At 44.2% G+C, this 26,897-nt stretch overlaps 1 protein-coding gene across 1 annotated transcript in view; it reads right to left on the reverse strand.

Moving 5' to 3' along the window:
• Positions 1-753: 753 nt before the first annotated feature.
• The window catches only part of LOC128323186 (protocadherin alpha-5-like), a 267,377-nt gene continuing 241,233 nt past the window's right edge, over positions 754-26,897 (reverse strand). Inside the window, exon 5 of the mRNA XM_053245905.1 lies at positions 754-3,871. Within this exon, the coding sequence (XP_053101880.1) occupies positions 3,561-3,871 (311 nt within the window). The 3' untranslated portion in view covers positions 754-3,560. The remainder of the gene's footprint in view (positions 3,872-26,897) is intronic.

The raw sequence follows: 26,897 nt of genomic DNA on the forward strand, positions 1-26,897 counted from the left end.
ATGACCCCCCAGGATCTTTGCAGTGGTTGCATGAATATTGCTGCTGTGCAATACGAAAAGAAGCTGAATTGAGTTCTTTACTAAAGATGCCGTTCTAGAAGTTCACAGTGCTATACGTAGTACTTTGTTTTAGTCTTGAGGAATGCTAAAGAAATAAGGTATAGATAGGGTGCAATGATTCCCAGAACAAATTGACATACAGACGTTATTTCATCACAGCATTAACCGGATTCCTCAATTGTCTGTGGTACCTTCTCTTATGTCCTACTCCCTCAAGAGGCAAAAGCTGGTAAGTAAAGAAGTTAGTAACAATTTTAAAACAAGAATGTTTTAAGAGGCTTTGAATAAATTTTTTTAAGTTGCCTGATACACTCTAAATATGAATCAGGAAGATGTTTCATCATACATTTATGGCAGACACATAATTGAAAATGTTGTAACAGAGAGATCTTATTGCAACAGTGTGACATCATGCAGGAGCCAACATGGTTTGGCAAGAGTATTTTTGAAACATGTAACCTTGGAAATGTGTTCAGTTAGGCAGAATGGAACTTACTTCTAACCAAGTGTGCTTCGAATAAAGGTGACAGGCTGCTGTTTTCAAACTTTCTGTATCAAAGCAGTCCCACTGGCTTCAATGAGATTATTCCAATTTAAATAGTTCGAAAGGCACATTTTTACAGCACAATATTGGGACACAGGTTTTACAAACAGCAGCTTTTTAAACTTAATGAATTGCCAACAAATTTGAAATCATATTCAACCATTTTACAAGTATTCAATATATTCCCTTTAATAAAAGATTAGAGTGAGCATTAATACTTTAAGAACTCTCATATCACACAGAGTTTGCATTTACAGAACCCTCTGAGCGATGGGCCAGTATCTGGTATCCCCATGCACATACAGAACAGTCAGCCCCCTTCTGTCTGCCAAAGAGTGGGTGGCTCTCTTTTGGGTGGCTCTCTTCTATTAAGCAGGGGGAGAACAACTGTCCCTATTTGGCCCAAAACAGCAGCTTTTCAGGTGACTCCTGCTGGCGTCTCCCTAGTCTTTCATTGTAGATGGCAGATTGTCAGCTCCTTTGGGACACAAGGAACCATTTTCTTACTCAGTTTGCTATGTAAATGGCTTTGATAGTTTTTTTTTAAAGAAATTGAAAAGAATAACATAAACGTTGAAGAATAAATAATAGCCAGTTTCTTGATTTCCACTTTCAACTGCAGATCCTTGCACTGTGTCAAAAGTTACGTATGAGGCTTCTTTGACTTCAAAAAACATCTTAGGTCATATGGGGAGGATACAATACTTACTTACTACTATTATTTATATACCACTTCTCAACAACAACAAAATCCCAAAGCGATTTACATAGAAAAGGAGTAATAGAAGAGGGGCCTATAAATGCCTTAATGTGTGAAAGCTCCTCAAGTCGCCTTGTGGCATACCCTCCAATATTTAACATTTCTTCTTCTAGCACTCCTTGACAGCCTCTATGCTGCTTAATACACAGAATAGTTTTGTGTCTAGTACAATTTCAGTCCAAATCTCAGCTGTATATTTGCTTTTTAGGAGGCAAAGCTACATTGCTTCATAGTCCCCTCACTCCCACTTCTGAAATAATATCCTGTGATGTACTGATTTCTTGATTTAAGAAAGATATTTTACTTGTGTTTCAATTCATACACAAAAACTGGTAACTAACAGTGGCTTAAAAATATTAACACTACACTTTTTCACAAGCGTACAAAAAAAAAATGGATTTACATTCAACAGTAAAGCTTAATGTCCACGCTAGGTAATAGTTGCATTGACATTCACATACACAAAGCACAGAATAAATATTTCAGGATACTTATAAGAGCGTATAGCATACATACAGTACTTGAATTTTACATAATGAGTGTTAGTTGTAGGGTCAGAAATGTATTAACTCATCGAGAAGTAAAACTAAAACCCAAGGAGGTCATGTGGGAGATAATAACACCAAAACACTGCACAGGGCTAGCAGGTTAGTAGATCTGCTTGTGTGAAAAAGGGTTTGCTTCCGCTTCCTCTGATGAAAATTTGTTTGCAAATGTTGTGTACTCAAAGTGCAGAGTAAAGAATGCAAAAAGAGAAAGAGAAAATCTTGTATTTCTTAATGCATGCAAGAGGCAGCCCCCCACCCCACCCAGTGACCTGACAGAATAAAGCTGTGATTGGCAGATATAATACAGATGTTTCAGGCAATTTTTTTTTCTAAAGCACTTCAATAGCAGCAATTATATTTTCTGATGGCTGTAAATTTACTTCAGTTTGGGTTAAAGGACATCGTATATCTTTTTCACCTACAGCTATTTTCCCTTTATAAATAAAATCACAATTAGCATAGATAAGGTTTTTCTTGTTTTCTTGTTTTGTCCTTACTTTTGCATATGTGTTATGGAAAATACTCTGACCTTTTCAGAGACATTATGTGCAAAAGAATGTTAAATAGAGTGGAAACAAGGACATAAAGGAAACATCACAGTCCGTTACATTCCTGAGATGTCAGCCCTTCCTTCCCTTGTTAAACTCTGAGGGCATGTCTGCACAGTGGTTTCAAAAGGCATCAGATGTGCCCTGGATGGACATCCAACTCCCTGTGGTACACACATGCCATGGTCTGGGTTGCAGGACCCCCAGTGCTGTCTGTCTACACAGCTGAGTACAAGATGTGAGCAAGGGAATTCCCACTCCCCAACGTTCCTGTTGGGGTTTTTAAGAGAGAGATCTCCCGCACTTCCTGTTAGCACTAAAGCACTGAGCCAAGAGTGTGAGAGGTTGCCATGCAGACGTTCCCTGAGGGACATCCTTGCAAGGAGAACAAAGGCCTTATTGTGGCGATATGGCCAATGGCTTGGAGGAAGATATACTTTATGGTATCTCATAAGAGTTGCCAAGTGAGCCTTCCACTTTGCTGGAGTGTGTATATAAAATATATAAAAGCTCCAGCGGACTACACACTAGATTTGGTGTATTACGAAAAATCTAATTGCAAATTGTAAGATAGTTCCCCAGGCCACTCAGCATTGCACATTTCACAAGGAACTTCATTTGTTCATGTTTTACAAGCTCTTCTTGTGACATTTTAATTTGATCTTGCATCATCTAGCCAATAATCAGCACACAAAAGTTTCTAATCAGATACAGGGTGCACAATACCAAAAATGTTTTTCCCCCCTATAAGTGTCATCAAGACAGGATCACAGGAACCACAATGCAAAGAGTCCAACCTCTCACTGGCTGTATTGTGAAGAGTCTCCTTTTCGGCGTAGGAGAAAAGAAACTTGTGTCTGCTTTTTAGATTCTGAAAACAAGCCAGAGTGGAGAAAAAGAGTTAACACCAGGCTTAATAAAGCTTTCAAGACAAAACCTGTTAAGCAATCTAGACAGAAATTGTGAATTCCCTGTGGATTTTTGAAGTCTTGCACATACAGGAAATTGGTTAACAGTAGGAAGAAGTCGGGAGTTGCTACATAGGAGAGATCTTCCATGATTACAAAAATTGGCTAAGTAGATTGTTCTGTATAAACCCCTCACTGGTCACTGTTGTCAGTGGTGCTGTTGCCCTTTTCTTTTTTCTCCTGAGCCTTGTTTCCCTTCTTCTTTTTCTTCTTTTTCTTGGTCTCCTCCTTCTTGCCGAAGGTTATGAAGTCACTTTTGTCAGTTTGGCTGTTTGGTGGATCCTGTCGAATGGAGATGATTGCAGGAGATCCTGGGATAATGAATTTGTCTGGCAACTCACCGGGCCCAGGCTGCTTGGAGTTGCCAGGTCCATATTTAAAGGTCCAGCTGTTGCTGTTCACGCCAGCTCCCACTGGGGGGGACACCTCGCCAGCCTCAGGTTCTGAAAGAAAGACAAAGCAAACATTAAAACCCTACAGCATTAGTATTATACAGTTATCTGCAACTGCCGGTGCCACACATTTGCCAACTGGGTCCTCTCAAATGAAAATGAAAATTAGACCATAATTACAGACTCCTCCACAGATGGAGTTTACTCTAATTTAAAGAGAAATATATTGCTAGGTACTCTTTCAAAACATTGGAAAATGAAAGCTGTGGGGGACTGCAAACTGGAATACCAAGTCATGACTATAGGCAACAGATTCAGCATGATGTAGGAGAGACAATGGCTGCCTAAGGAACTCACCTCAGGTTCGCCTTGCCACCACCCCGTCATCCAAATGGCCAGAACCACATTGTCCAAATGACCCAACCGCAGTTCCGATTTTGCTACCAAACCTAGGAATGAACCCTCAATCTGTAGTGAGTTTCACTCCCCCAACCGAGGGTCCATTGCCTCCTCCGTGTTGTCCGGATTTGAATTTTAATAGAGGAAGCTCCTCTATTCCCTCACATTGGCTGGTGTGGGCTATCCTTCCATGGTTGGAGGAAGCCCGTGCAACTAGTCCTGCCCCTGTTGCTGGCTCCCAGACTGGGATTGTTATCATCTGGGAGAGCGTGGAGGGGGGATGGAGGCAAACTGGGGAGCTGTTGGACCTGCGGTTTGCCCTTGTGTCCAAATGTATCAGTGAACTGAATGATCAAAAATATTTTATCATATTATATCTTCATAACTGAATTATATGTATATCAGCATATTTTAGAAGCTCATACATATTTAATTTCACGTTTAATTAGGTTTAACTCCATGCTACTACAAAAAATAGACTCTTGTCTATGAAAGATAAGCATTAGCAGACATTCCTAAGGCTTAAACTACAGTTATTTTATTTATTTATTTATTACATTTTATATCCCACTCTTCCTCCAAGGGGCCCAGAGTGATGTACTAGATACTTAAGTTTCTCCTCACAACAACCCTGTGCAGTAGGTTAGGCTGAGAGAGAAGTGACTGGCCCAGAGTCACCCAGCAAGTCTCATGGCTGAATGGGGATTTGAACTCGGGTCTCCCCGGTCCTAGTCCAGCACTCTAACCACTACACCACGCTGGCTACCTTGCATGCTTGTTCTTTCCCCCCAAAGAAGTAGTGATGTGGGGCCCAATCTAGACTGGAAGCATGCATGGGGAAGGGGGGCTTTAATACTTTGCCTCTAGGCCCATTCACTTTAATGTTCAACTCTTGTACGAGTGTACAGTATACACAGGTGCAGAGCTGTACATCAGTACAGTCCACAAATTATGCTGAACACAGGTACAGCACTATACTTCCTATCTGTACTATGAATTTGAGGGACCTGTACCCAGGCAGAGGGGTTTTTATCCCTGGACCTTGGGGCTCCAGTCTGTGGCCTCCAAGGGTCCAGGGGGCCCTCCAGGGGGGTCTCAGGATGCCACCCCACACCTGCCCCACCGCACTGAATTGCCAAAAATTACATTAATTTTAGCCACCAATGTGTGCAGCCAGAGGGTGGGTTGAGCAGGACTCCCCCTGCCCCGTGGTGGACGCAGTGAGTGGAGCAGCTGCTGGGCCTGCCCGTCTGACCCAGCTGCTCTTGAAAACAGTGAGGAGCTCCAGCATGTCTGCATTCTGCACACGCATGCCGGAGTGCCTCGCAGTTTTCAATGGCCACTGGGCCAGACAGTCACCCACCAGCCGCGCACATTGGCGGCTAAAATTAATGTAAATTTTAGTACATTGGCATGGCAGGGCAGGTGCAGGGTGGCAGCAGGAGGCCCCCCAAAATGCAGGGGGGTGTCGTAAATCTGTTAGCTCGGCTCACCCAACAGGATTTACAACCCCCTTCAGCACTCCCCCTATGGGTTAACAGAAAGCAGCAGCAAAGCTACACGAAGGAAAATAAAAGGCTCACAAAGAAAACAGTAAATGAATTAAGTCCCCCTGAACTGAACTAGGTACTCCCCTCTAACAATAACTGAGTAATAACGGAAAAGAAAACACAGAGCGGAGAATGAAGGACACCAGAAACAAGGAATTAATGGAACAAAGCAGGAAAGCATAAACAAGGGCAAACTGGAATTTGGAAAATTCAGAACAGCACACGGACTTCGGTCAGCAACGTTGCTAACAGCATCTGAGCAACTGACAGACTGCTAAATATATATGGTTCAAGAGAACCAGCAGCCAATCAGGCTTCCCTGAGTCAGCACTTCTGCTTCCTCTCTTGTTATCTCCTGCGCCTGCGTGACTCCCACTGAGCCTGCCTCTTGAGACGTCTTCTCAAGACAGGTGAAATCCCAGGCTCCTCCTCATCAGAAATCATGTCTGGCAGCTGTTCTGAATCCTCAGCTCCAGAGTGTGGTCTCCCTGCCCAATCCTGTTGCTGTGCCTCTGAGCCCTCACTAGCAGGCGAATCTAACTGCTCTGACTCTTCTGAGTCAGAAGTCTGAGCCATGACGGGGGGGGGGCACTCTGGGTACCAGTATTATGTAGATGTGCCACTGTACCCAGCTTCACTTTTAACATACATGCTGGTACAGTGATTCACACGAACACATGTATGAGTGTACAGACATCATACAGAATAATATCTGAATGGACCTAATGTCATATCCCAATCCAGTTTGGATTCTCTCTACAGTTATTTTCCCCAGGAGGGTCATAACATCATAAAAAGAGTCAGCAATGCCTATTTACTATAAATTAAAACATATTGTTGTTGTTATTAAAAAAGGGTTTTTGTTTCATTTGGGAGAAGAATAAAGTTTGTTTTGCCCACCTTAACAATTATCTTTCTTTTTAATGTTTTAAAATTACATCAACTAATATTTTGCTTTAGTATAGCATTCTTTTTAACTTAAAAATCTTATTTACTTTGCTCGTGCTTCCTTTTGGTGACTCCAGTGTTTCAGAAATGACTTTGACATCCAAAGCTCTGTTTTTACTTAAACTTAATTAAATATTTTTGGGGTAATTGTGTATTCCTCTCACCTCCTTGAAATAATAAATTACACAGTTGAACATTGAGTATCTTGGCCTACTACACATCATAATTCAATCCTCCCTGCCTTTTGCACAAAAAATGAAATGTGTTCTGAATAGTAAATTAGCTATATTTGACAGTTAATAGTGTTTTGTCTATAACTTCTGTAACTGTAAGGTATCAATAACCTTGACCTAGATGCACAGCTTCTAGTGTTCAAAAAGGATCAGGATGAAATGGGAAGTAAGAGGGCAAAAAACAGAAGAGCTAAACTGTCAGTCACTATAACTTTTCCCCAGCTCAGTAATATGTGCAACAGTTCATAAAACCCATGGTCACACTTTTAGGAACACAAGAAGCTGCCTTATACTGAATCAGACCATTGGTCTAGCTAGTATTGTCTACATCAGGGATTCTCAAACTTGGGTCCTCAGGTGTTATTGGACTTCAACTCCCATAATCCCCAGCCTCAGTGGCCTTTGGTTGGGGATTATGGGAGCTGAAGTCCAATAACACCTGAGGACCCAAGTTTGAGAATCACTAGTCTACATGAATGGCAGTGGCTCTCCAAGGTTACAGGCAGGAGTCTTTCCCAGCCCTACCTGAAAATGCCAGAGTATGAAACTAGAACCTTCAGCATGCAAGCATGCAGATGCTCTTTCGCTTTGCTATGCCCCCATCCCCTAAGGGGAATGTCTTACAGCCCTCACATGTAGTCTCCCATCCAAATGCAAACCAAGGCAGACCCTGCTTTGCAAAAGGGGACAATTCATGCTTGCTGCCACAAGACCAATTCTCCCTTTAATTAGGGGTGTGCACAGACTAGTTTGTGGTTGAACAAGTCCACCGCAAACCAGGTGATTTGAGTGGTTCGATTACAAACCGCTCCAAACCAGTTTGAGCTGTTTTGTCCGTTCGACCAACCCAGCTGGTAGGTCCAACAAACTGGTTTGTGGAGCAACAGTTAGGTTCACATTCAGACCGACTCCTCACATGTGGTCCATATACACCCCTACCTTTTATGGTTCCACTTTGGAAAAATACCTGTTAGCACAATTAGTAGTTGGTGACACTAGAGAGATGGAGGAAGAAAGACCCGGTTTGGTGCAAGCTGTTGTGTGACACTGTCAAAGGCTGTGAGAGAGCCATGGCTGCATGCAGCATGTGGTAGGGCTGGCACCTCTTCACTGACAAATTATGGATAGTTACGCCATTTACCATATCAGTGGAGCAAAAAAGAGGGGGTAAACATTGGAGAGCTTATTTTAACCACGGGATAATCTCATGGCTTGCCATTTATTTTTACTGTTAAAAAATGAAGATGGGAAGTAGGTCACTAAAGCCTCATTAACGTTCGAGTCTCTTACTATCCTAAACTGTTATTTGAGCTGCCTTATGGTTCATGCAGGTGGCCATTCCATATAGTCCAGTATTATCTATTCTGTCTCCCTCCAGGGTTTGGGGCTGGAGTCTTCCCAGTCCTGCTGGTTGGGATACTTTGAGAGCCAGTGTTAGGGACTTGGACCTGGGAATTTCTCCATGTTCCGCCACTAAATTACAGTTCAGCTACAGCCCCTGTGAAATGTTCAGTTTCCAGAGTGGTTGTACTATACAAAATAACTACAATGGGTTATATTTAATGTTTGCTCTTGCTCTCTGTTGCCACCTCAAGTCCTTTCCCCCCATTAAACATATTTTTTGAACTGAAGGCAGGGTTGAAGATTGATTAAACACAATCTGACTCCACAAAAGTATTGAAAAACGTGTGTGTTCAAAATAACAGTTCACAACTTGCAGCTCCATCCATTACAATTAGTACATTTTCTTGAGTATATTTATACATTTCATGAAAATACTATATCTTTGCTGACATTAAAAAGGAAACTAAGTTGAAATCTGCATTTTTTAAAAGAACAAATATTACATAACTTTTCATTTCCCCCCAGATTTCCTTTCACAGATACCCACTCCCCAAGGAAAAAAGAGAGAAAAAGAAATACTTTTTCTTCCTCCATGGTTTCAAAATTTCTGGAAATTTTATTTTTCAAGGTGGATCCCAGCAGTAAACACTGTTTATCCACAGTCTCCTGTCATCATGCTATACTTGCATATAACAAGTCAACCTAGTGCAATCCAGTTTTCAAATGCCTTACAAGGCAAAGCAAGAATTAAAAGTGCATAAACAAGTGAGGACAGTTATAAAATGATCACAGGCTTAGAATTTAAAACCAGTGCAAAGCTGATCACTCAAGCAATGGTGCCAAAGCCAAGAACATGACTGCTGATACTTCAAAACTCATGCAAAGCAGCACATGTAGCTTGTTCATTTCCTTGAGTGATCTGCAAGCTGCTTAATGGAAGTGGATAAATTACATGCTTCTGAAACTTAACATGAAATAGGTAACTCCAGGAGGTGAGCCAAATCCTTAGTCCTCTTCTCACCTTACTCTCTATACACAGACTGAACATGTGGAAAGAGAGCAGGATTTTCCTGGCCACCCTGACCACTGTACATTAGATGAATGTTAATACTGGAGTCTACCTGTGTACAGTTGATTTCCAACAATAGAACATAGAGCCCTACTTGCATAAGTCTGAAGATTTGTGTAAGTCTGAAGACTTGTGTAAGTCTTGTGTAAGGGAATGGGGCAAGGCCATGCAGGGTCCCACTGTGCAGGTGCGGTGGCCTCCAAAATGGCCACCACACCGGGGAATAGGCCCAGAAAGGGCCAAAGATGCCCTTTTTAGAAAAAGGAAGGCTGGCAGGGGGAGGGTGAACCTCCGCAGACTCTCCTTCCAACTTGGAGAAGCCCCACGGAGGGGGTAATTTAAGAAAAGAAAAGAAAAGGACCCCCCCAAAATGTTCAGCGAACCACCACCCCCATACCGAACCACACTGGGGCCACAGTTTTGAAGGCCGCCAAAACCAAACTGGCCCAGTGCGGTTTGGGTTCAGTCCAAACTCAAACTGAACCAGACCAGGTGGTTTTGTGCAGACCCCTAGGCAAAACCAGTTAGCATGTTCTTCCTCCCACTCCATGCATTCAGTCAATATGTTAAAGATAAGGTGAAAAGGGGGCCACTCCTATTCACACGCACAGGAAATACCATCTCTCCTTCATTCTCATTCACACAGAGAATCCTTATTACTCTCTCTTCTTGTTCTGTCTGAATCACACAAGGAACTCCTGGTGCTCCCACCCCTCTGTTTCTCTCTATCACAGAGAGAGAATTCTCCTAGCTCACTCTTCCTTTTGGTATGAGCAGCCTGCATGGGAGGAAGGGGTCTGAATGGTCCCTGGATGGCTCAACTGGAAAGCGTCAGATTGTGACATCAAGGCCCAATATATTGTGACACATTCAACACAGCTGCACCATTGGATAGGACCAGGGTGCTACAAGAGTCCTCTTCTGTGCACCAATCTCTTGAATATGGAGAGCTAGATGATGGCCACTGTTACAAAAAAGAAAGTTTAAAACTAAGGACAGGATTGAGACTAAGTTAATCATGACTAAGCATCACTGAAATAAATGAGATAAGTTAGTCATTAATAACTTACATCCCATTAATTTCAATGGGAGTTAGCCATGACTAACTTAGTCTGGATCATGCCTCAAGGTCTATACAAAAATAGCAAATTTCCCCATATTGTATTAATCGGGACAAAAACCTGTGCCACTTATCTTCACATAGATGAGCCAAGTCTAAGTTCAACGGAAATGAACTTCGAACTGACACTGATCTTCATTTTGGTCATTAAAAAAAGTAAAATACACTTTGAAATGTGCAACACTGTAAAGCACAAAACATGAAAAATCCATTCTTTGTTCGTACCCTGAGACTAGTTTATATAATTAGGAGGAGAACTGGTCTTGTGCTGCTTCCATTTGTTTCCCTTTAGCCAGCTCAAAAGAACTTCCCAGTGGGTTCATCATTTCCTTGGCACCAAATTCTGTGGCTTTCTGCACCATGCAATACCTGCTCTGATTAAAAGGCTGAGGGTCAGAACACAAAACGTGTAAATGCATTCGGTTGGAGAAGATGGGTTTTGCTTGCTTGTAATCCATTTTAAATGAAGTGTAAGTAGAACAAAGCTGACAATACAGAGTGACAGGTAAAAATAGCAGAACTGAGATGTCTCAACAGGCAGACAAGATGGCTGTTTATTGAGCACAATGAAGAATGCCACTCAGTTGGAAATTCAGTGCTCCAGCAATATCAGAAAGGGCTCCCCCCCCCCCACTTTTCCTTTTTAAAACTGACAGTCTCTTCCTTTTGGGGGAGTATGTGCACGCTCTTGTCGTCTCTCCACAGCCTTAAAGCCGCAATCTGTCATTTCCTAGGAACAGGTGGGGCTCACTCTGTCTAATGAAAACTATATTATAAGCACCGTGACTCGTCTCTGCCTCTTGTCCCTCTGTTGCTTTCTCTTAATAAATCTTTGTCATTACAAGGGGAGCCTTCAAATGCAAGAACATTGCAAGGAGAGATAGTTCAGGCTTTGCCACGTAGCTCGCTTTCCCTGCAGAGACATTTGTGTCTGGATGACATGTTCAGCCCAGACTGCAGCTTTTTCATGTAGCCCCACCTCTTCCCGGTGATCCTTTGATTTTTCTTTCTCTGTAAGGATTTCAACATCTTGCGTATTGGAGAGGCTATTCGGATAAAAGCTTTACTCAAATGACTTGTACTATAGCTAAAGGAAACCTTCTTGGGTTTCCCAATCATTTCAGCCACCACCAGAACCCACACTATAAATACTGTATATATTTAGGACTAGCCCACTCATCCTAAAGGTCAATGTAAAATAACACTATTATTAATTAAATGCATTTCTTAAAAACACAAGCAGGCTGGCAGGAAATTGCAGCAACAACTAATGATTAACCTGATTTTTCCTCTTTCCTGCCTTTGTTTATGCAATGCTGGGTGCTGCTTCTCCCTCTGGCTGGCATGATGAATATTTGCTGCTACAAAAAGAACAGCTCACAGAGCACAAACATTACCCTTGCTGAGAAACAAAAGAATGTCAGTGTAATATGATAAATAAATAAATAATATTCTGAATGCACTTATCTTCTCTAACCCTTTTCTGGATTAAGATATCTAGGCTGTCCTTGTTGATCAACAGCAATAACTATTATTATTTGAATTAAGAGCAAAGATAGAAAAGGAAAGAGAGAGAGAAAAACCCAAGTCAATGCATAATTTTAAGCAGAAAAATCAAACTAAGCCCTGCTCTTCTCTTGGTACTACATATTACATCCTCTATCTGATTTAGAAATACAACATCCAAAATAAGAGTCAGCTCCTCCATCAAGATAGCCTGCTGCTTTAAGTCTTGCTTCATACCTAGCCATTAAAGTAGGTCATCCTTGCAAAAATCTGACCGCGTAGTACTCTAGTAAAGTAGAGTAAAGTGTGCCGTCAAGTTGATTGTGACTCCTGGTGCCCACAGAGCCCTGTGGTTTTCTTTTGGTAGAACACAGGAGGGGTTTACCATTGCCTCCTCCTGAGCAGTTTGAGATGATGCCTTTCAATATCTTCCTATATCGCTGCTGCTCAATATAGTACCAGCGGGGATTTGACCAGCAACCTTTTGGTTGTTAGTCAAGCATTTCCCTACTGCGCCACTTACTCCAGTGCCACATACAAAAAGACCACATGGTGTTCACTAACATAGAATTGGAAGCTCCAAACAATCCTTAAGCAAACACAGAATCAGTGCTCCACAACTCTACTGCCATTAAACTCATCTCTTATTTTAAAGCATTTTCACAAGCTTCATGTTTCATTTTCTTTCAGACTAGTCAGCTTATACACTTGTGACAAGCCAAATTTCCCCATGGCTGCTTCTCCAGCTGTAGCAGTAGACACCTGTTACACTTAGCCACAGAGTCTTAAAGTTCTCTTTTCCAAACTGAGAAGTAACAGCAGCACCTACATATGGGTGTTTTCCAGACTATAAGTTTTGCAATTGGCAAAGTGTTGCAAAGTGTGACAGGATAGTGAAACGGTTTAAAACCAAGAGTAAAGCATTGTTCAATGTTGTTTTGTAGGCTGGTGGCCATTCATATTTTCTGTCCACTGCAACGTGTTTTCAAGGCAGGACTGTGCATATTCTCCTTGTAACACGTTCATCTGCCCCTCCTCCTGCTCCATTTGGGCCAATGGAGTTGCAGGGGTGGGGGTGGAACATGAACATTTTTAAAAATATATTTCTTGGCTGCCTAGTAAAAATCTGCCAGCAGGGGGAAGCGCTATTCTCAAACAAACAGAAATCATTGCATTCATTTGCATTGTTGCACCTAATAATATTAATAATAATAATAATAATAATAATAATTATTATTATTATTATTATTATTATTATTTTAAAATCCCATGGTGGAGAGGAGGCCGTAAAAGGAGGGAGCTGCACCAAGTGTCTGCCCAGCCCTGGCCCTGCACCTTCCGCCCTGCCTGCCTGCCTTCCTAGAGGCTCCGCTCTGCAGGGCTGGGGGAGGCGGGTGGCTGCTGCCCAGGAAGAAGCCGTGTCTCTGCATCCCGCACCCCCCACACGAGCGTGGCAGGAAGTAGCAAGAGCAGCCTGGAGGCTTTGCTCCACTGGGCAGAGCCCGGGGGGTGCTGCCTGGGCTGCCCACGAAGAGGCCGGGTCTCTGCACCCTGTGACCATGCCGGTTGGTAGCAAGAGCGGTGGCTCCTCTGGGACTGGGAGTTGTTGCGGGCGGGGGGGGGCCCTGGGTCCTGCCTGGGCTCATGCGATTACCACGTTATAGAGTCACTAGTAACTTTAAGCCCGTTAAATTAACAGGCGCTAGTAGACCGCTATTGCGTCCCGCATCTTGCCCTTCCCCCTCCCCCTCTTGCTCTTCCCCCTCCCCGCTGCCCCACTCCCTCTTGCCCCTCCTCCTCCCCCCTGCCCCACTTCCTCTTGCCCTTCCCCCTCCCCCTGCCCCACTCCCTCTTGCCCCTCCCCCTCCACCCTGCCCCACTCCCTCTTAAGTAAATAACGGGTGCTAGGAGGGGGTGGGGGGGAGTCAGTCTAAGGGGGCGTGTGTGAGACAGACAGAGTTCCAAGTTCCCCTTTTCCAGCACTCCCTTTATTTTTAGTGTTGGCTCTCGGGTGGCTGGGAGGGCGGAGAGCGTTGGTGTTGGCCACTGCTTGTGTGTTTTTGTGTGTTGTGCTTGGTGTAACTGTTCGTTTTGGGCTTCGGGCGGCCGGGCCGGACCCACCGTCACCACCTCTGCCCTCCCCGTGGCCGCCTCTGGCCTTTCCGCGGCTGGCCTGACCAACCGGCCAACATGGCCGTCTGGTGCCAGCGGTCGTGTCTCGCTCGGCTGTTCTGGGCATGCGCGCCGCGCATGCCCAGAACAGCCGAGGGAGACACGGACGCAGACACCAGCCTTACAGACACGGATGGACATGCCAGGCACTTTATTATATAGGATAACACATCATTCAAATTAGAAACTAGATATTGGAAATATGGATGGCACGCTGCTGACAGCACAGCAAGAGTGATGTCAAAACACTGGCAATACGGAGGGGCACTTATGGTACACGTGGCAGCATGTAATCTGGAAAACGTCTGAGTGCCACATTCTTCTTAAAGGAAGAAAAATAGGGCCAGAAAGATGGGAACTCCAATAAATCAATTCTATGTCTACAGTATTTCCTGTATAGTATTGCTGTGAGTTTGGGATGGTTAGGTGGCTGGGTGTTCTTTTGTAAATTAAATCATGTTAACTCTCAATTACTTACATCTTGAAGTCAGGAAATGTGGGAAGTCACATACTTCTTGCCTTATGGGAAGGTGTAGGATTTTTCTGAACACCTTCCTTGCAAGGTGTTTGTATGTTAAACCCGTGTAAAAAGAGCAGGTGAGCTGCTAGGTGAGAGATTGAATTTACTCATGCCACAAAACTGTGGGGTTTGTGGCCCATGTAGAGGAGCAATCTGGATGATCACCCTTCTCATGCAAGTAAAGGATGTCCCAACAGCCTGATGGGACATCCATCAGTGACATCAGGGTAGGTGCATTCTCAACACTTCCCTGCTTTCAGTGCATGTGTTGGAAGTGATTGTGTGAACCAGTTCAAAAACATCATAAGTCTCCAATGACGCTCCTTCCAGTGACGCTCCTTCCAATGACGCTCCTTCCAGAGGAAATCAGAATCCAAGGTGCACAAGCTCCTGGGACTTCTCACACTTGGGTAAGTGGGGCAACCAGAAGCAGCATTAACAGCATTTATGGTGAAGTTAGATGTTAGATTGTAGACATTTACAGCTAGAAGCAATTTCCCTGGTTGCTGCAGCTGCAAAATTGCTGTTGCAGTTATGGGAATTCATGAGAACTGAATCTGTGATCACTTGGTTTACACTGTCTATATGAATGTATGACTGAGAACATAGGGACTACTTCCTTGTCGGGTCAAAATAGCTTATGTAAACTAGATCTAAATATTACCATGAGGGCTTATTTCAGGGAGAAAAACTGAGAAAGTTTCACTACTTTCCTCTGTAGCTGTAGACTTACTGGCGGTCAGAACATGCCCCTCTCTTCTCCTCCCAGTTTATGCCAGAGTGTAATACAGTATTAAGCATCCATTGTATTCCATTTTTACGTAAGGGAGCAGGGAATGAGGGTGAACAGAACAAATGAATAGCTCCTTGGGGAACCAGCCCATCTGTTGCTGTAACTTTCACAGTCTTTACCCATTCATTCTCTCTGTTTATAAAAACAAAAAAAATTGTTAGCTAAGACAAAAAAACACTATTCTGAGTGCAGTTAGCTTGTGATGCATGAGGAAATTACACTTGGAAGAATATGCAGGAAGTCAGATAATTTTGTTAGCTATATTTCAGAATTGCATCTCCTCTGGTTTTGTTTTAAAATAAAGTTCTATGAGTAGAAAGAAAGTCATAGAAGGGGATTTTCCCATTTCCTCCCCCTTGTTAAGCTCCTGCTCCTGAAGTTCAAGAGACCCTTGGGAATAGAATGGCTTGTGCCACAGGGTAAGGGGAAATCTGCTGAAATTGGGCAGTGGCCTCTTGTCTGAGTTGACTTCTGGTAGGATTCTTTCTCCTAATTTAACTATTGACATCATTTAAAGCTATTATGATTTCACTTTTGTTTGTTTTCTCTTTCTGGTTCTGCTTAGGATGTGCAAATTTGTACCCAAATTTTCAGGTGATTTGTGGACAAAACAAATCACCCCTGTACTAGATGGCCAGATTCAGGTCCAAAACAAATCACCAGGATTTTGGACCCCAAAAATTAATAGATTCAGACCTCCATTTTGTGGCAATCTCTCTTGCTGTCTCCATTTTGTGTCAGGAAATGTTTTTGAAAATCCTGCCCTCCCAAGTTTAAGATGTGCAATGATTCAGTATGCAATGATTGGCTGGCAATTCCCCCCTAGTTCCAGATTGGCTGATTTCCATTCAAACATTGTGTTGCCAGGGATCACTGACGCAGCATTGGCTAAGGGAAGGGTCAAAGAAGGGACAAGGGTGGAGGGAGTTCAAAGGAGGGATTTTCAAATGTACTTAAGGAGGCAGGAAGCCACTATTCTGCCTTTCTGCCTCGTGGGAAGAGAGAGAGAGAGAGAGAGAGAGAGAGAGAGAGAGAGAGGAGCTTTGCTTTGCTTTGCCTTGTCTGCCTGCTGCCTAGAATAGATTCTCTGGTTTTTGTTCCTGCTTTTCTGATTGAGGAAAAGAGAAGAGATTTTTTTCCCCACCCCCTTCCGGCTGCTGAGAGAATCACTGCCTGCACAGTGCTGTCTCTGCGAATCAATTTGGGTACAAAACGATTTGTACCCGAATCTAAGTGTTTTGGGCAATTTTTGAACAAAACAAATTGCCCCTGTGCTAGCTGGCCAGATTCAGACCAAAAACAAATCAGGGATGATTTGCTTCCGGTACAAATTGGTGTGTGTGTGTGTGTGTGTGTGTGTGTGTGTGTGTGTGTGTGTGTGAGAATTTGTGCACATCTCTAGTTCTGATGCATTTTCCTCCAATAAATAAATATTAATAGTAATAAATAAATCTCATATTATTATTCCATAATAATTCTCTCTTTCTCTTGTGGATTTTATTTGATTTTAGAATCCCCCCCCCCACCCATGTCCCTGTTTTCTCAGCCACGGTTTTCAAGTCTGCTAATTCGCCTGATCTTGTCCTGTTTCTCATCATCTCCTGCTCTTTCTCTCTTTTTTCCTTTGTTTATAATCTTACACACCACCCTGGCTATGTGAGTGGCTTTTCCATCCCATGGGGTACTGAAAGCATGACCTAATTAAAGTTTGCTAACGAAAATGATGGCTTCCAGATATATTGCCATGGTTTCAATTAAACACTTTGGCAGCCTGCTGCTTTAGTCCATTGTACTATTGTATTGTTGTGGGTGATTTCCTATCAGTGTTTGACAACGCATGCTCCACAGGACACTTCCTCAGCCAGGGTGGGATTGAGGCCTAGTTCTTGGGGCCAAACTAAATGTGACAGGAGCAGCCATATTTGTTCTTCAAATGCTTGCCTCATTCATGTATAATGGGGTCTAATGCTTCGAGTGCTTGCCTCATTCATGTATATATAGTGGGGTCTAATTTCTACAACAAAAGGAAGTAACTGAACTCTGCCCTTGCCATACTCTGCTGCTTCAGGCTCTCTTCCCCCAGCTCAATTCAAATACTGGCAGTGAACTAGGCTGGGAAGAAATGTGCCTGAAGCAATGGAGCATAGGGAGGCAAGGCAAAGGAGTGTTCTGTTCTTCTTACCTGAGCACAGTGGCACACCTAGGTCATTTTGGAGCCCGGATCTGAAGGGCTTCTGAGCCCCTGCCCCTGCTAGGCCCCGCTGAAAAATCTTTTGGCCAAAAGCCTGCTGCCACCCTGCCACTGCCCCACTGATCTTTGATGTTTTTGCCATCATTTGCGTAGCCAGGGGGGTGGGGGTGGGGGGGAGTGAGCCAGGCAGGCCTCCCCCATGGTGGTGGTGGCGGCAGGTGCAGAAGCTGGTGGGCCTGTCTGACCAGGGAAGCCTGAGCAGTGAAAGGATCGAGCGTTGCAAGCCTGTGATGTCACAGGCTTGCGACACTTGATTCTCTCACTGGATGAACAGGCCCACCATCCGCTCCGACTGCCGCTGCCACGGGAGGGGCCTGCTTGGCTCACCCCTCAGCTGTGAAAATGGTGGCGAAAACGGCTTAGATCAGTGTGGTGGGGCAGCAGCAGGACGGGTGCAGGGCAGCAGTTGGGCAGGTGTGGGGTGGCAGCAGGCCTCTGAGGAGGCCCCCCTGGAGACAGGAGGCCGTGGGCCAGATCCTCAAGGGAAAGATCAACTCTGCCTGTGCACCCTGTTTAATGTTAAAATTAGACTCCAACTTCGCTTTATACATGAAAAGGGCAGTGATATGAACAGGTATAGCTGCCTTTAGGCCTTTCCAGATGGCAATAAATGGCAGGATGTTAAAAGCTTTTGAACAAGCCCCAAGTGTGATCTTATTCCCTGTACACATGCTGCACAAGCTTCCATGCTACTTCCTAGCATGACCTTACACACGCCAAGCAGGGACCTCATGTGATTTTCGCAGAGCCATCTGCCAGCCAGCTCTCTTGAGAGCTGGTCTTGTGGTAACAAGCATGAATTTGCTAAGCAGGGTCTGCCTTGGTTTGCATTTGGATGGGAGATACATGTGAGTGTTGTAAGATATTACCCTTAGAGGATGGAGCCATACCTCAGTGGAAGAACATCTACATGCTTGCATGCAGAAGGTCCCAGGTTTACTCCCTGGCATCTCCAGGTTTGGCTGGAAGAGACTCCTGCCTATAACCTTGGAGAGCTGCTGCCAGATGTAGACAATATTGAGTCACAACAACAAATACTTATATACTGCTTTTCAACAAAAGTTTCCAAAGCGGCTTACATATAGAATTTTAATTAATGAATAAGTAGATAACTAGATGAATGAATGAATGAATGAATAAGATGGACTGTCTGATGCAGTTAAGGCAGCTTCTTATTTTCGAAGAAGAACCCACCTTTCCCCAAGTTGCCACAAAAGTAGTAATGGAAAGGGATGGGTTCTTCTTGGAATGCAAGAGCTGGCTAGCAGGTGGAACAGCAAAAACTGCATGAAGACCCTGCTCACTGTGCATACAAAGGATAAGAATGCGCTAGGAAGTACTTTGGAAGCTTGATGCAGTGTTTCTACAGGGAGTAAGATCATGTTTAGAATCTGTGCAAAAGCTTTTAACATCCCATAGTTTATTGCCATGGAAATCCCCTTCATTACATCTAGTTTAGCCCTCAAAAGAGCAGATAAGGCGCTAAACCTGTTTCTGGACTATAGGACGGCTTCTGAGTGCATGTGAGTGCTCACATAACTGAATGCTCCTCCGTCCAAAATTATTCCTTCCATATAGAAACATTGAGGAAAAGGCTATGGAGTACCCTTCTCCGTAACATGCAGATTTTATGTTCAGGGAATTAATAACAACAACAACATTGTTCAACATATTGAGTAAGAGTTGAACATACACAGAGGGCGGGGAGGGGTGAGTTTTGGTGATCATCCTTCCCTCAACCTCAAACCTCATGTCCTTTTCTTCTCCTTTCTCTCTCCTTTTCCTCATGTTCTTTTCCTCTCCTTTTCCTCTCTCCTTTTTAGAGACATTCAAAAGGCAAATAGCTTTAAAAAGATGTTAGCACAGGCAAATATGCACTGTTTTTTCATCCCCTCCTTCTCAGATATCCAGAAACTAAATCTATGAACAGCAGGGGGGAAAACACATCTTTTGGTGCTATACATACATACATACATAGCATATAAATGCGCACACACTGCACACATACATGGGCACACAATACCAGGGCTCTGCTCCCCTTCCATCTCCTTCCCCACCATATAACCACCCATATTGCTAAAGGTATAAAATAACTGCATTGCAAAGGCCATTTGGTTTAAGGAAGAAGATGAAGACTTGTGTGTGTGTGTGTGTGTGTATACATACACACACACACACATATATATACACACATCACTTTTCAACAAAAGTTCCCAAAGCAATGTACATAGATATAAAGGAAAGGAAAGGAAAGGAAAGGAAAGGAAAGGAAAGGAAAGGAAAGGAAAGGAAAGGAAAGGAAAGGAAAGGAACAAGTTAGAATAATAGAATCATAGTGTTGGAGGAGCACTGTAGTCCAACTAATCCAACCCTCTGCTCACTGCAGGAAATCCAGAGCTAGAGCATACCCCAGATGGCTTAAAGACCTCCAGTGACAGAGAGCCTACAAACCCCCCCAAGTAACCTATTCCATCACCAAACTAAGCCTAACATTACGAACTTTTGACCAATATTCAGCCAAAATCCACCCTACTATAACTTAAGCCAAATAGATCTAGTCCTGCTCTCTGGGGGCAGCAGAGAACAGAAAGTATTTACCCTCTTCTTTCTGACAGCCCTTCAGATATTTGAAGAATGCTATAATGTCCCCCTGTAGGGATTTGCAGAACTGGTTAGATTCAGTTCGATTTGAACGGGGCTGGTTCAACCAGTTCAAACTCGAACCTGACCAGCCTGCAAAAAGGCGGTGCCAGACTGAGTTCAGACCAAACTGACCCAGTTCAAATGGAAACAGTTCAGAACTGGTTTGAGGAATATGCTAGTAAAGGGGAATCTGGTGAGGATTCCCCTTTACAAGCAAAGAGGAGAACCCTGCCTTTAAAATACTTCTACTGGCGGCCGGTGGGGGGGGGGGCGGTGGCAAGAGTGGACCTTACCACTGGTGGCACTAAACTCCAGACCAGGTCTGGCACTCCCAGCAGCACAGCCCGGTGCCTCCATGCATGCGTGGAGGTCACACAAGTTGCTTCCACACATTTGCGGAGGCTGGAACTGGGCTGCGCTGCTGGGAGTGCCAGACCTAATCCAGAGTTTAGAGGAGCCACCAGCACTGGTAGTAAAGTGACCTGTCATCACCACATCCGGCCACCATTAGATGTATTTTAACGATAGGGTTCTCCACTTTGCTTGTAAAGGGGAATCCTCACCAGATTCCCTATACAAGCATACCCTTCAAACCGAAGCAAACTGGTTCTGAACCGGTCCAAACCGGTCCGACCATTGAACCGAACCAGGGGCCCATTCAATTCAAACTATCTTGTGGAGTGGTGGTCCAGTTCAAATTTGGCTTCTATTCTAACCGAACCACCGGAATTGGTTCCATGCACACTCCTATCCCTCTCAGTCTTCTCTTCTCCATGCTAAACATATCCAGCTCCTTCAATGTTTCCTCAGGGATTTTCTCCGCAGACTTCTCACCATCTTTGTTGCCCTCCATGAGCCTGTTCAAATTCATCTACATTGTCCTTAAAATGTCACACCCAGAACTGAACACAATCTGGTCAAATAGGGTTTAATCAATGTGGAATAAAGTGGATTACTCCTTGTGACTTAGTTCTGCTAATGCTCTATATGATTCTTTGTTTTTGGTATACTGTATATGGCTAAGTCTGTGGGATGACAAATGTGTCTTTTTCTTGACCTGCTATGGCTGCTCTGTGGTGTGTGCATTGTGGGTTTGAGACTTCCCTCCTTCTCCTCTTTTTCTTTTGGCACAGGTGTTGCTGGTCAGGCATGCAAATGACATGGTTGGCTTTAATTCTAGCATCCACCCCCCTAGCATTCAGCTGGGCTCAAACCTGGCTTCCTTGACTCCCATCTTAGGTCTCTTTGTAGTGAGCTACTAATATCTTGGAGAGGAGAGGAGGTCTTGTGGTAGCAAGCATGACTTGTCCCCCAAGCTAAGCAGGGTCTGCCCTGGTTGCATTTGAATGGGAGTCCACATGTGAGCACTGTAAGATATTCCCCTCAGGGGATGGAGCCACTCTGGGAAGAGCCGAAGGTTTCAATTTCTCTCTCTTTGGCTTCTCCAAGATAGGGCTGAGAGAGATAGGGGTGTGCACGGAACCACCAACTGCGGTCCGGCACTGGGGTGGGGGGTAACTTTAAGAGCGGCAGGAGGGTTTACTTACCCCTCCCGCCGCTTTCCGCTGTGGTGCCCGTAATCCTCTGTGTAATTGGGGCGGCAGGACACCTCCCTGCCGCCCCTTCCCCGACGTTACTTGCAAAAAACCCCAGCAGTCCTTTGCGCGCACGCAGGCACGTCACAGAGACGAGCACGCGCACAAAGGACTGCTGGGGTTTTTTGCAAGTAACGTCGGGGAAGGGGCGGCAGGGAGGTGTCCTGCCGCCCCAATTACACAGAGGATTACGGGCACCACAGCGGAAAGCAGCGGGAGGGGTAAGTAAACCCTCCCGCCGCGCTTAAAGGTACCGAACCACCCAGCTCCGGACCAGTCCGGAGGCCTTTTTAATGGCCTCTGGACCGGTCCAGGCCCATCCCTAGAGAGAGATTCCTGCCCACAACCTTGGAGAAGCTGCTGCCAGACTGTGTAGATAATACTGAGCTAGACAGACCAATGATCTGACTCAGTATATGGCAGCTTCCTATGTTCCTATGTTCCTATCTTCCTCTATGTGAGTGTGAAGAGGTTCTCCTTGTTGCTTGTTCCAATTCCTCTTCTGGCAAAATGATCATTTGCTGTACACAAAGCCTCTGTGTTTGTTTTACCTGCTTTTTCCTTCTCAAAAGGGCTATTGTCATTGTCTTTGTCTTTGTGTTCCAAAAGTTGGTTATTACTGTGTTTGTGTGAGTGAGGAGTATAGGGTGATTTCTCTCAGGGTGCCGAGGTCCCTGGCATAATTCAGTTTCTGGCTTCTTGCAGCCTGTGCCAGGGCAGCTCATGCAATAGAAGGCACTATGTCAGGTGGGGTTGTATGTTTTGTGTATGTGGTATGGTGTGGTGTGCTGACATCATGGGGGGCATCTCCCTGTCACCACAAGGGGATTGGTTCCTTCCATGACAATGCATTGTCAGCATGCCACCCTGTGACTAGTGTATGCCAATGTGGTTGCTATGGGTGCTGTGAAAGTGACAGCATGATACTTTCTCCCCCCCCCCTCAGATTGAGCCAGTTCCCATTGAATTCAAGGGGTATACTCCCAGAAAGGGGGTGATTGGGTTGCTGGTTTCCCCACACACACACATGCCCCCGTGAAAAGTTCTGCAGATGGCCTTATTATTATTTATGATTATTTATTTATTACATTTATAAACCACCCCATCTGAAGGCTCTGGGCTGTGTACAACAAATTTTAAAAGACACAAACATAAACACTATTTAAAAGACAATGCTGAAAACAATATAAAAACAATTTAAAAACCATTTTAAACCATTTAAAATACTTTAAAAACAATTTAAAAACCTTGGAAGGCCAGGCCAAAAAAATAGGTTTTTAGGGCTCTCTTAAAGGCCAACAAAGAGCCTAAACTGTGGATATCTGCCGGGAGTACATTCCACAGGCCAGGAGCAGGCACAGATAAGGCCCAGTTCCAAGTCGCCACCAGACAGACTGGTGGTAACTTGAGACGGACCTTTCCAGATGACTTCAACGTGCAATGGGCCTTGAAGGACAGGTGAGGTTTTTGGGGAGACCTTTCTGGTTTTTGTTTTACTGCTCTTGTTTTCTCTTCGCGTCTTATTTTGGAAGTAAGTAAGTTACACCAGTGTAATTGGACCACAGAATTGCTCTGCCAGTTCAAGGGCATTTTGAGTGCTCATGTGTTTTTGTGGTACACTGGGGGAATGCTTACCTTACTTTAGTAGTAAGGAGAAAGAGAAGACATAATTCAAAATGGTTGCAAAATGACACAATCACAAAAGGGAAGAGTTGTGATGTTCATCACTAGTGCTCTGACAGGCACTAATCAAAAGGTGCTCATGACACTCATATCGCCAGTGTCCAAAATACACAAATATACTACAATCGCTGCACAAGCTGGGGAGAAAAATAATGTTTTTTCCAATTACATATTTCATTGGAAGGTGTGTAAATTCACATTTCCTACAAACAAACTGCTTTCTGGGGTGGGGGGAAGGAATCTGTATTTTCCAACAAGTAAGGAATAACTACATATCTATTGTGTTAAAAAAAATGTCTCATTTCACTTGCCCCTGCCCCTGCCTCCTTTGAAAGCTAGTTAAGGCTGCTTTAGGCTGAAGAGGCTGTTCTCACACACAGCCTAACCCAGGCTAGGGATGCTGCCTAGCCCCACTTCTTAACCCAGCTTTTAGCCAAGGTTAAGAGAGCAAGCACTCCCTTAACTCAGGCTTGCTGCTCATGTGCGAGCCGGGCTGCTTCCAGCCTGGCTACACACAGAGACAGATGCCTAGAGTGCCTGACTCCTGTGGGAATCCCCCAATGCATCGCACGTGTCATGTGGTGCATTGTGGGATCTCTGGAGGCCAGGACACGTTATCACGCCACGCAGTGCTGCTGGTCTGGGAGCATGGTCCGCACTCCCAGAGAAACACCATTGCTTGCCTGGGAGGAAAGTGAGTAAAACCAGCCTCCACCCCTGCCCACCCGGTCAAGTGAATGACCTCAATATGTTTTTTGCACGCACTTTGTTTTGTAAATCTTAACATAGATGGGTATGATCCAGCTCCTTCTCTGCAAGGGGCAATGTGTGCACACATAGCTCTGCACGTGCATGGGAAGATGACATGCAAGGGGAACCAGCAGTCCAGGATTCCTCCACCCACACAGCTTCAAATGCATCATGCATGGGAGAGGGTTGATCTTGAGAGAGGCTGAGTCGTACCTACATCTTTTGTGCTTCAGAACAGGGGCGTAACTATAATAGAGCAAGGGGAGACAGTTGTCTGGGGGCCACTGCCTTGGGGGGCCCCCAGAGGCAAGTCACATGACTGACTCCACCAGCCCCCACCCCCGCCGGGCTTCCTTCAGTTGTATTCATCTTCCAAAATTGATGTGAGTGTTAAGACCTGGAGCTACCAGAACAGCATGTCTTTCTCTAGTACCTTGCCACAGGGAACTCCTGGAGTATTCCTTGACAGGACCTTTAGCTCAGGAATGGAGGGCATGAGTTCACATATTGGCCAGATTTACCCTGAAAGTCCATGAGACATATCGGAGGTCATACACAAATTGGATTTCCCCCTGCATATTGGAGTCTAGCCCGGTTTATGTCCGGGAAGTTTTTCACACTTGGCTTTTAGTGTACATCTCCTCTGGAATGGAGCGGGGATGCTCACATATCAGGCAAATTTACTCCAAATCACTGTGAGCTATCGGGGAGCACTTCACACACAATTCAGGTTTTTCATTGCATCTTAATATATGCCTCAAACCCACAGTAAATTATGGGTAAAGCCTGCTGTCTGGGAAAGCTCCAGGTTGGCTCATAACTGCCATTATGCCATTATGGGTAACACATTTACCCATATGGGGAAACTATGGTTCCCTTATGCAAGATGTTGCTTAGGTAAAATGATGTGAAATGATCTAAAAATGTATTTTCATGTTCATCATATATTTTGTTTATGTTGAAAAATAGCAAGTGTTTGCTTTTTTTAAATGAGCAGACAAAGAAAGCTGTATCTTTCCTATGCAGTCAAGAACTGGTTGACAAAAACCAGAACAAGAGAATTCCTGTCCTTCCGACAATATGCGAGTCACCTCACATTAGCTGTTTCCTATCATCTCCTGTTAGGATCTCAGCCTATTATTATTCTTTTTATGAATGCACTACAAACAAAGCTAATATGGCACCAAGCCATATTAGCAAGGAAAAAAGGAAATTAATTAAATGTGATGGGTAGCTGCTAATATTATGTGATGAGCCTAGTGGAGAGGGCATATAATAAGTTTCTCTTCTCTCCCCACTCCAGAAACTTTCCTAGAAATGAAAATGGAACTGGTTTTCAATAATAATTATTTTGAAAACATCTTGGTAAGTTAAACTCACACAAATAAAATGATTCTACCATCATTATCATGAAAGAGTTCCGTTTATACCTAGTTCGCTCAGGCAATGACTTAAAACATTAACACAATTTCCCCCTCCAATTACTCTAAGAGCTTAATTTTGTCATAATCTGTTATCCCAAAACAATAATCCTCTATCTCTCATCAATCTCTGATTTGTTAATGCAATCAAGGGGTCAGTCCAAGGCTGCAGGGAGTTCAGAACAAGATAAATCACTAGGAAGGTGAAAGGCCTTCGGCTTAACTCTCTGGTGCTTACCCTCCAAAAAGGGCTTGCATGTACAACAGTTTTGTTATGGAGAGAACATGGGGCTCCAGGTTCTCAAGAAGCAAATATATCCTCTACTCTAATTACTTTGTGTGACAAACGCAGAGCTCCATCATCTTGAAGTGAGAGCATCACTCCACATAGACCCTCCCTTCACCCATTCCCTAATCTTATCTGACACAGGCGATAGGGACCCTTTGCATCTCACCACCCAGAGGGGAAGAAATTGGAATACTCTTTGAACTATGGACAGGTGTGAGACCCACAGCTGCCTCTGCAAATGGGTGTTCCAGGGAAGACTAGAGATTAATGCTCTCTCAGCCAAGGACCTGCCTACTGATAGACTAAGGTAAAACTCAGTGCTAGTCAGTTAGTAAATGTTTTGTATTTTCTTTTGAATTCCTGTGTGCCTTTCTTTACTTCCAGTTTCAACCTATTTTCCCCTAATACCTTATTCTGCGTGCAACCCTTAAAAAAAGAAATAAAGTTAATATTCTTAGAAGTGGCTTCAGTCTGATTTAACAGGTTCTGGAGGGTTGCTTGCAAAACTCTTCCCCATGTGCCTCGTAAGGTCATTTGTTACTGTTGAGTTTTTTTCAGAATAATATATTGTTGTCTAGAGTTGGATCATGAAGACTTTGGCTATAAATGCCTATAAGCCCCAAGCCAGACAGTTCTAGGTTGTTGGAGCCGTGTCTAAGCCGGGTCAGTGGCTTTAGATCAGTCTTCAACTGGTGGCAGCCTACCTTGAAAGAGTGGCATGCTCCTAGGGATCAGAGCAATCTCTCTAATGGGGGTAGATCCCAGGAAAGCCTAGGGTAACCCCTGTTTTG

The sequence above is a fragment of the Hemicordylus capensis genome, chromosome 4 (assembly GCF_027244095.1).
Source record: "Hemicordylus capensis ecotype Gifberg chromosome 4, rHemCap1.1.pri, whole genome shotgun sequence".
NCBI lineage: Eukaryota > Metazoa > Chordata > Lepidosauria > Squamata > Cordylidae > Hemicordylus > Hemicordylus capensis.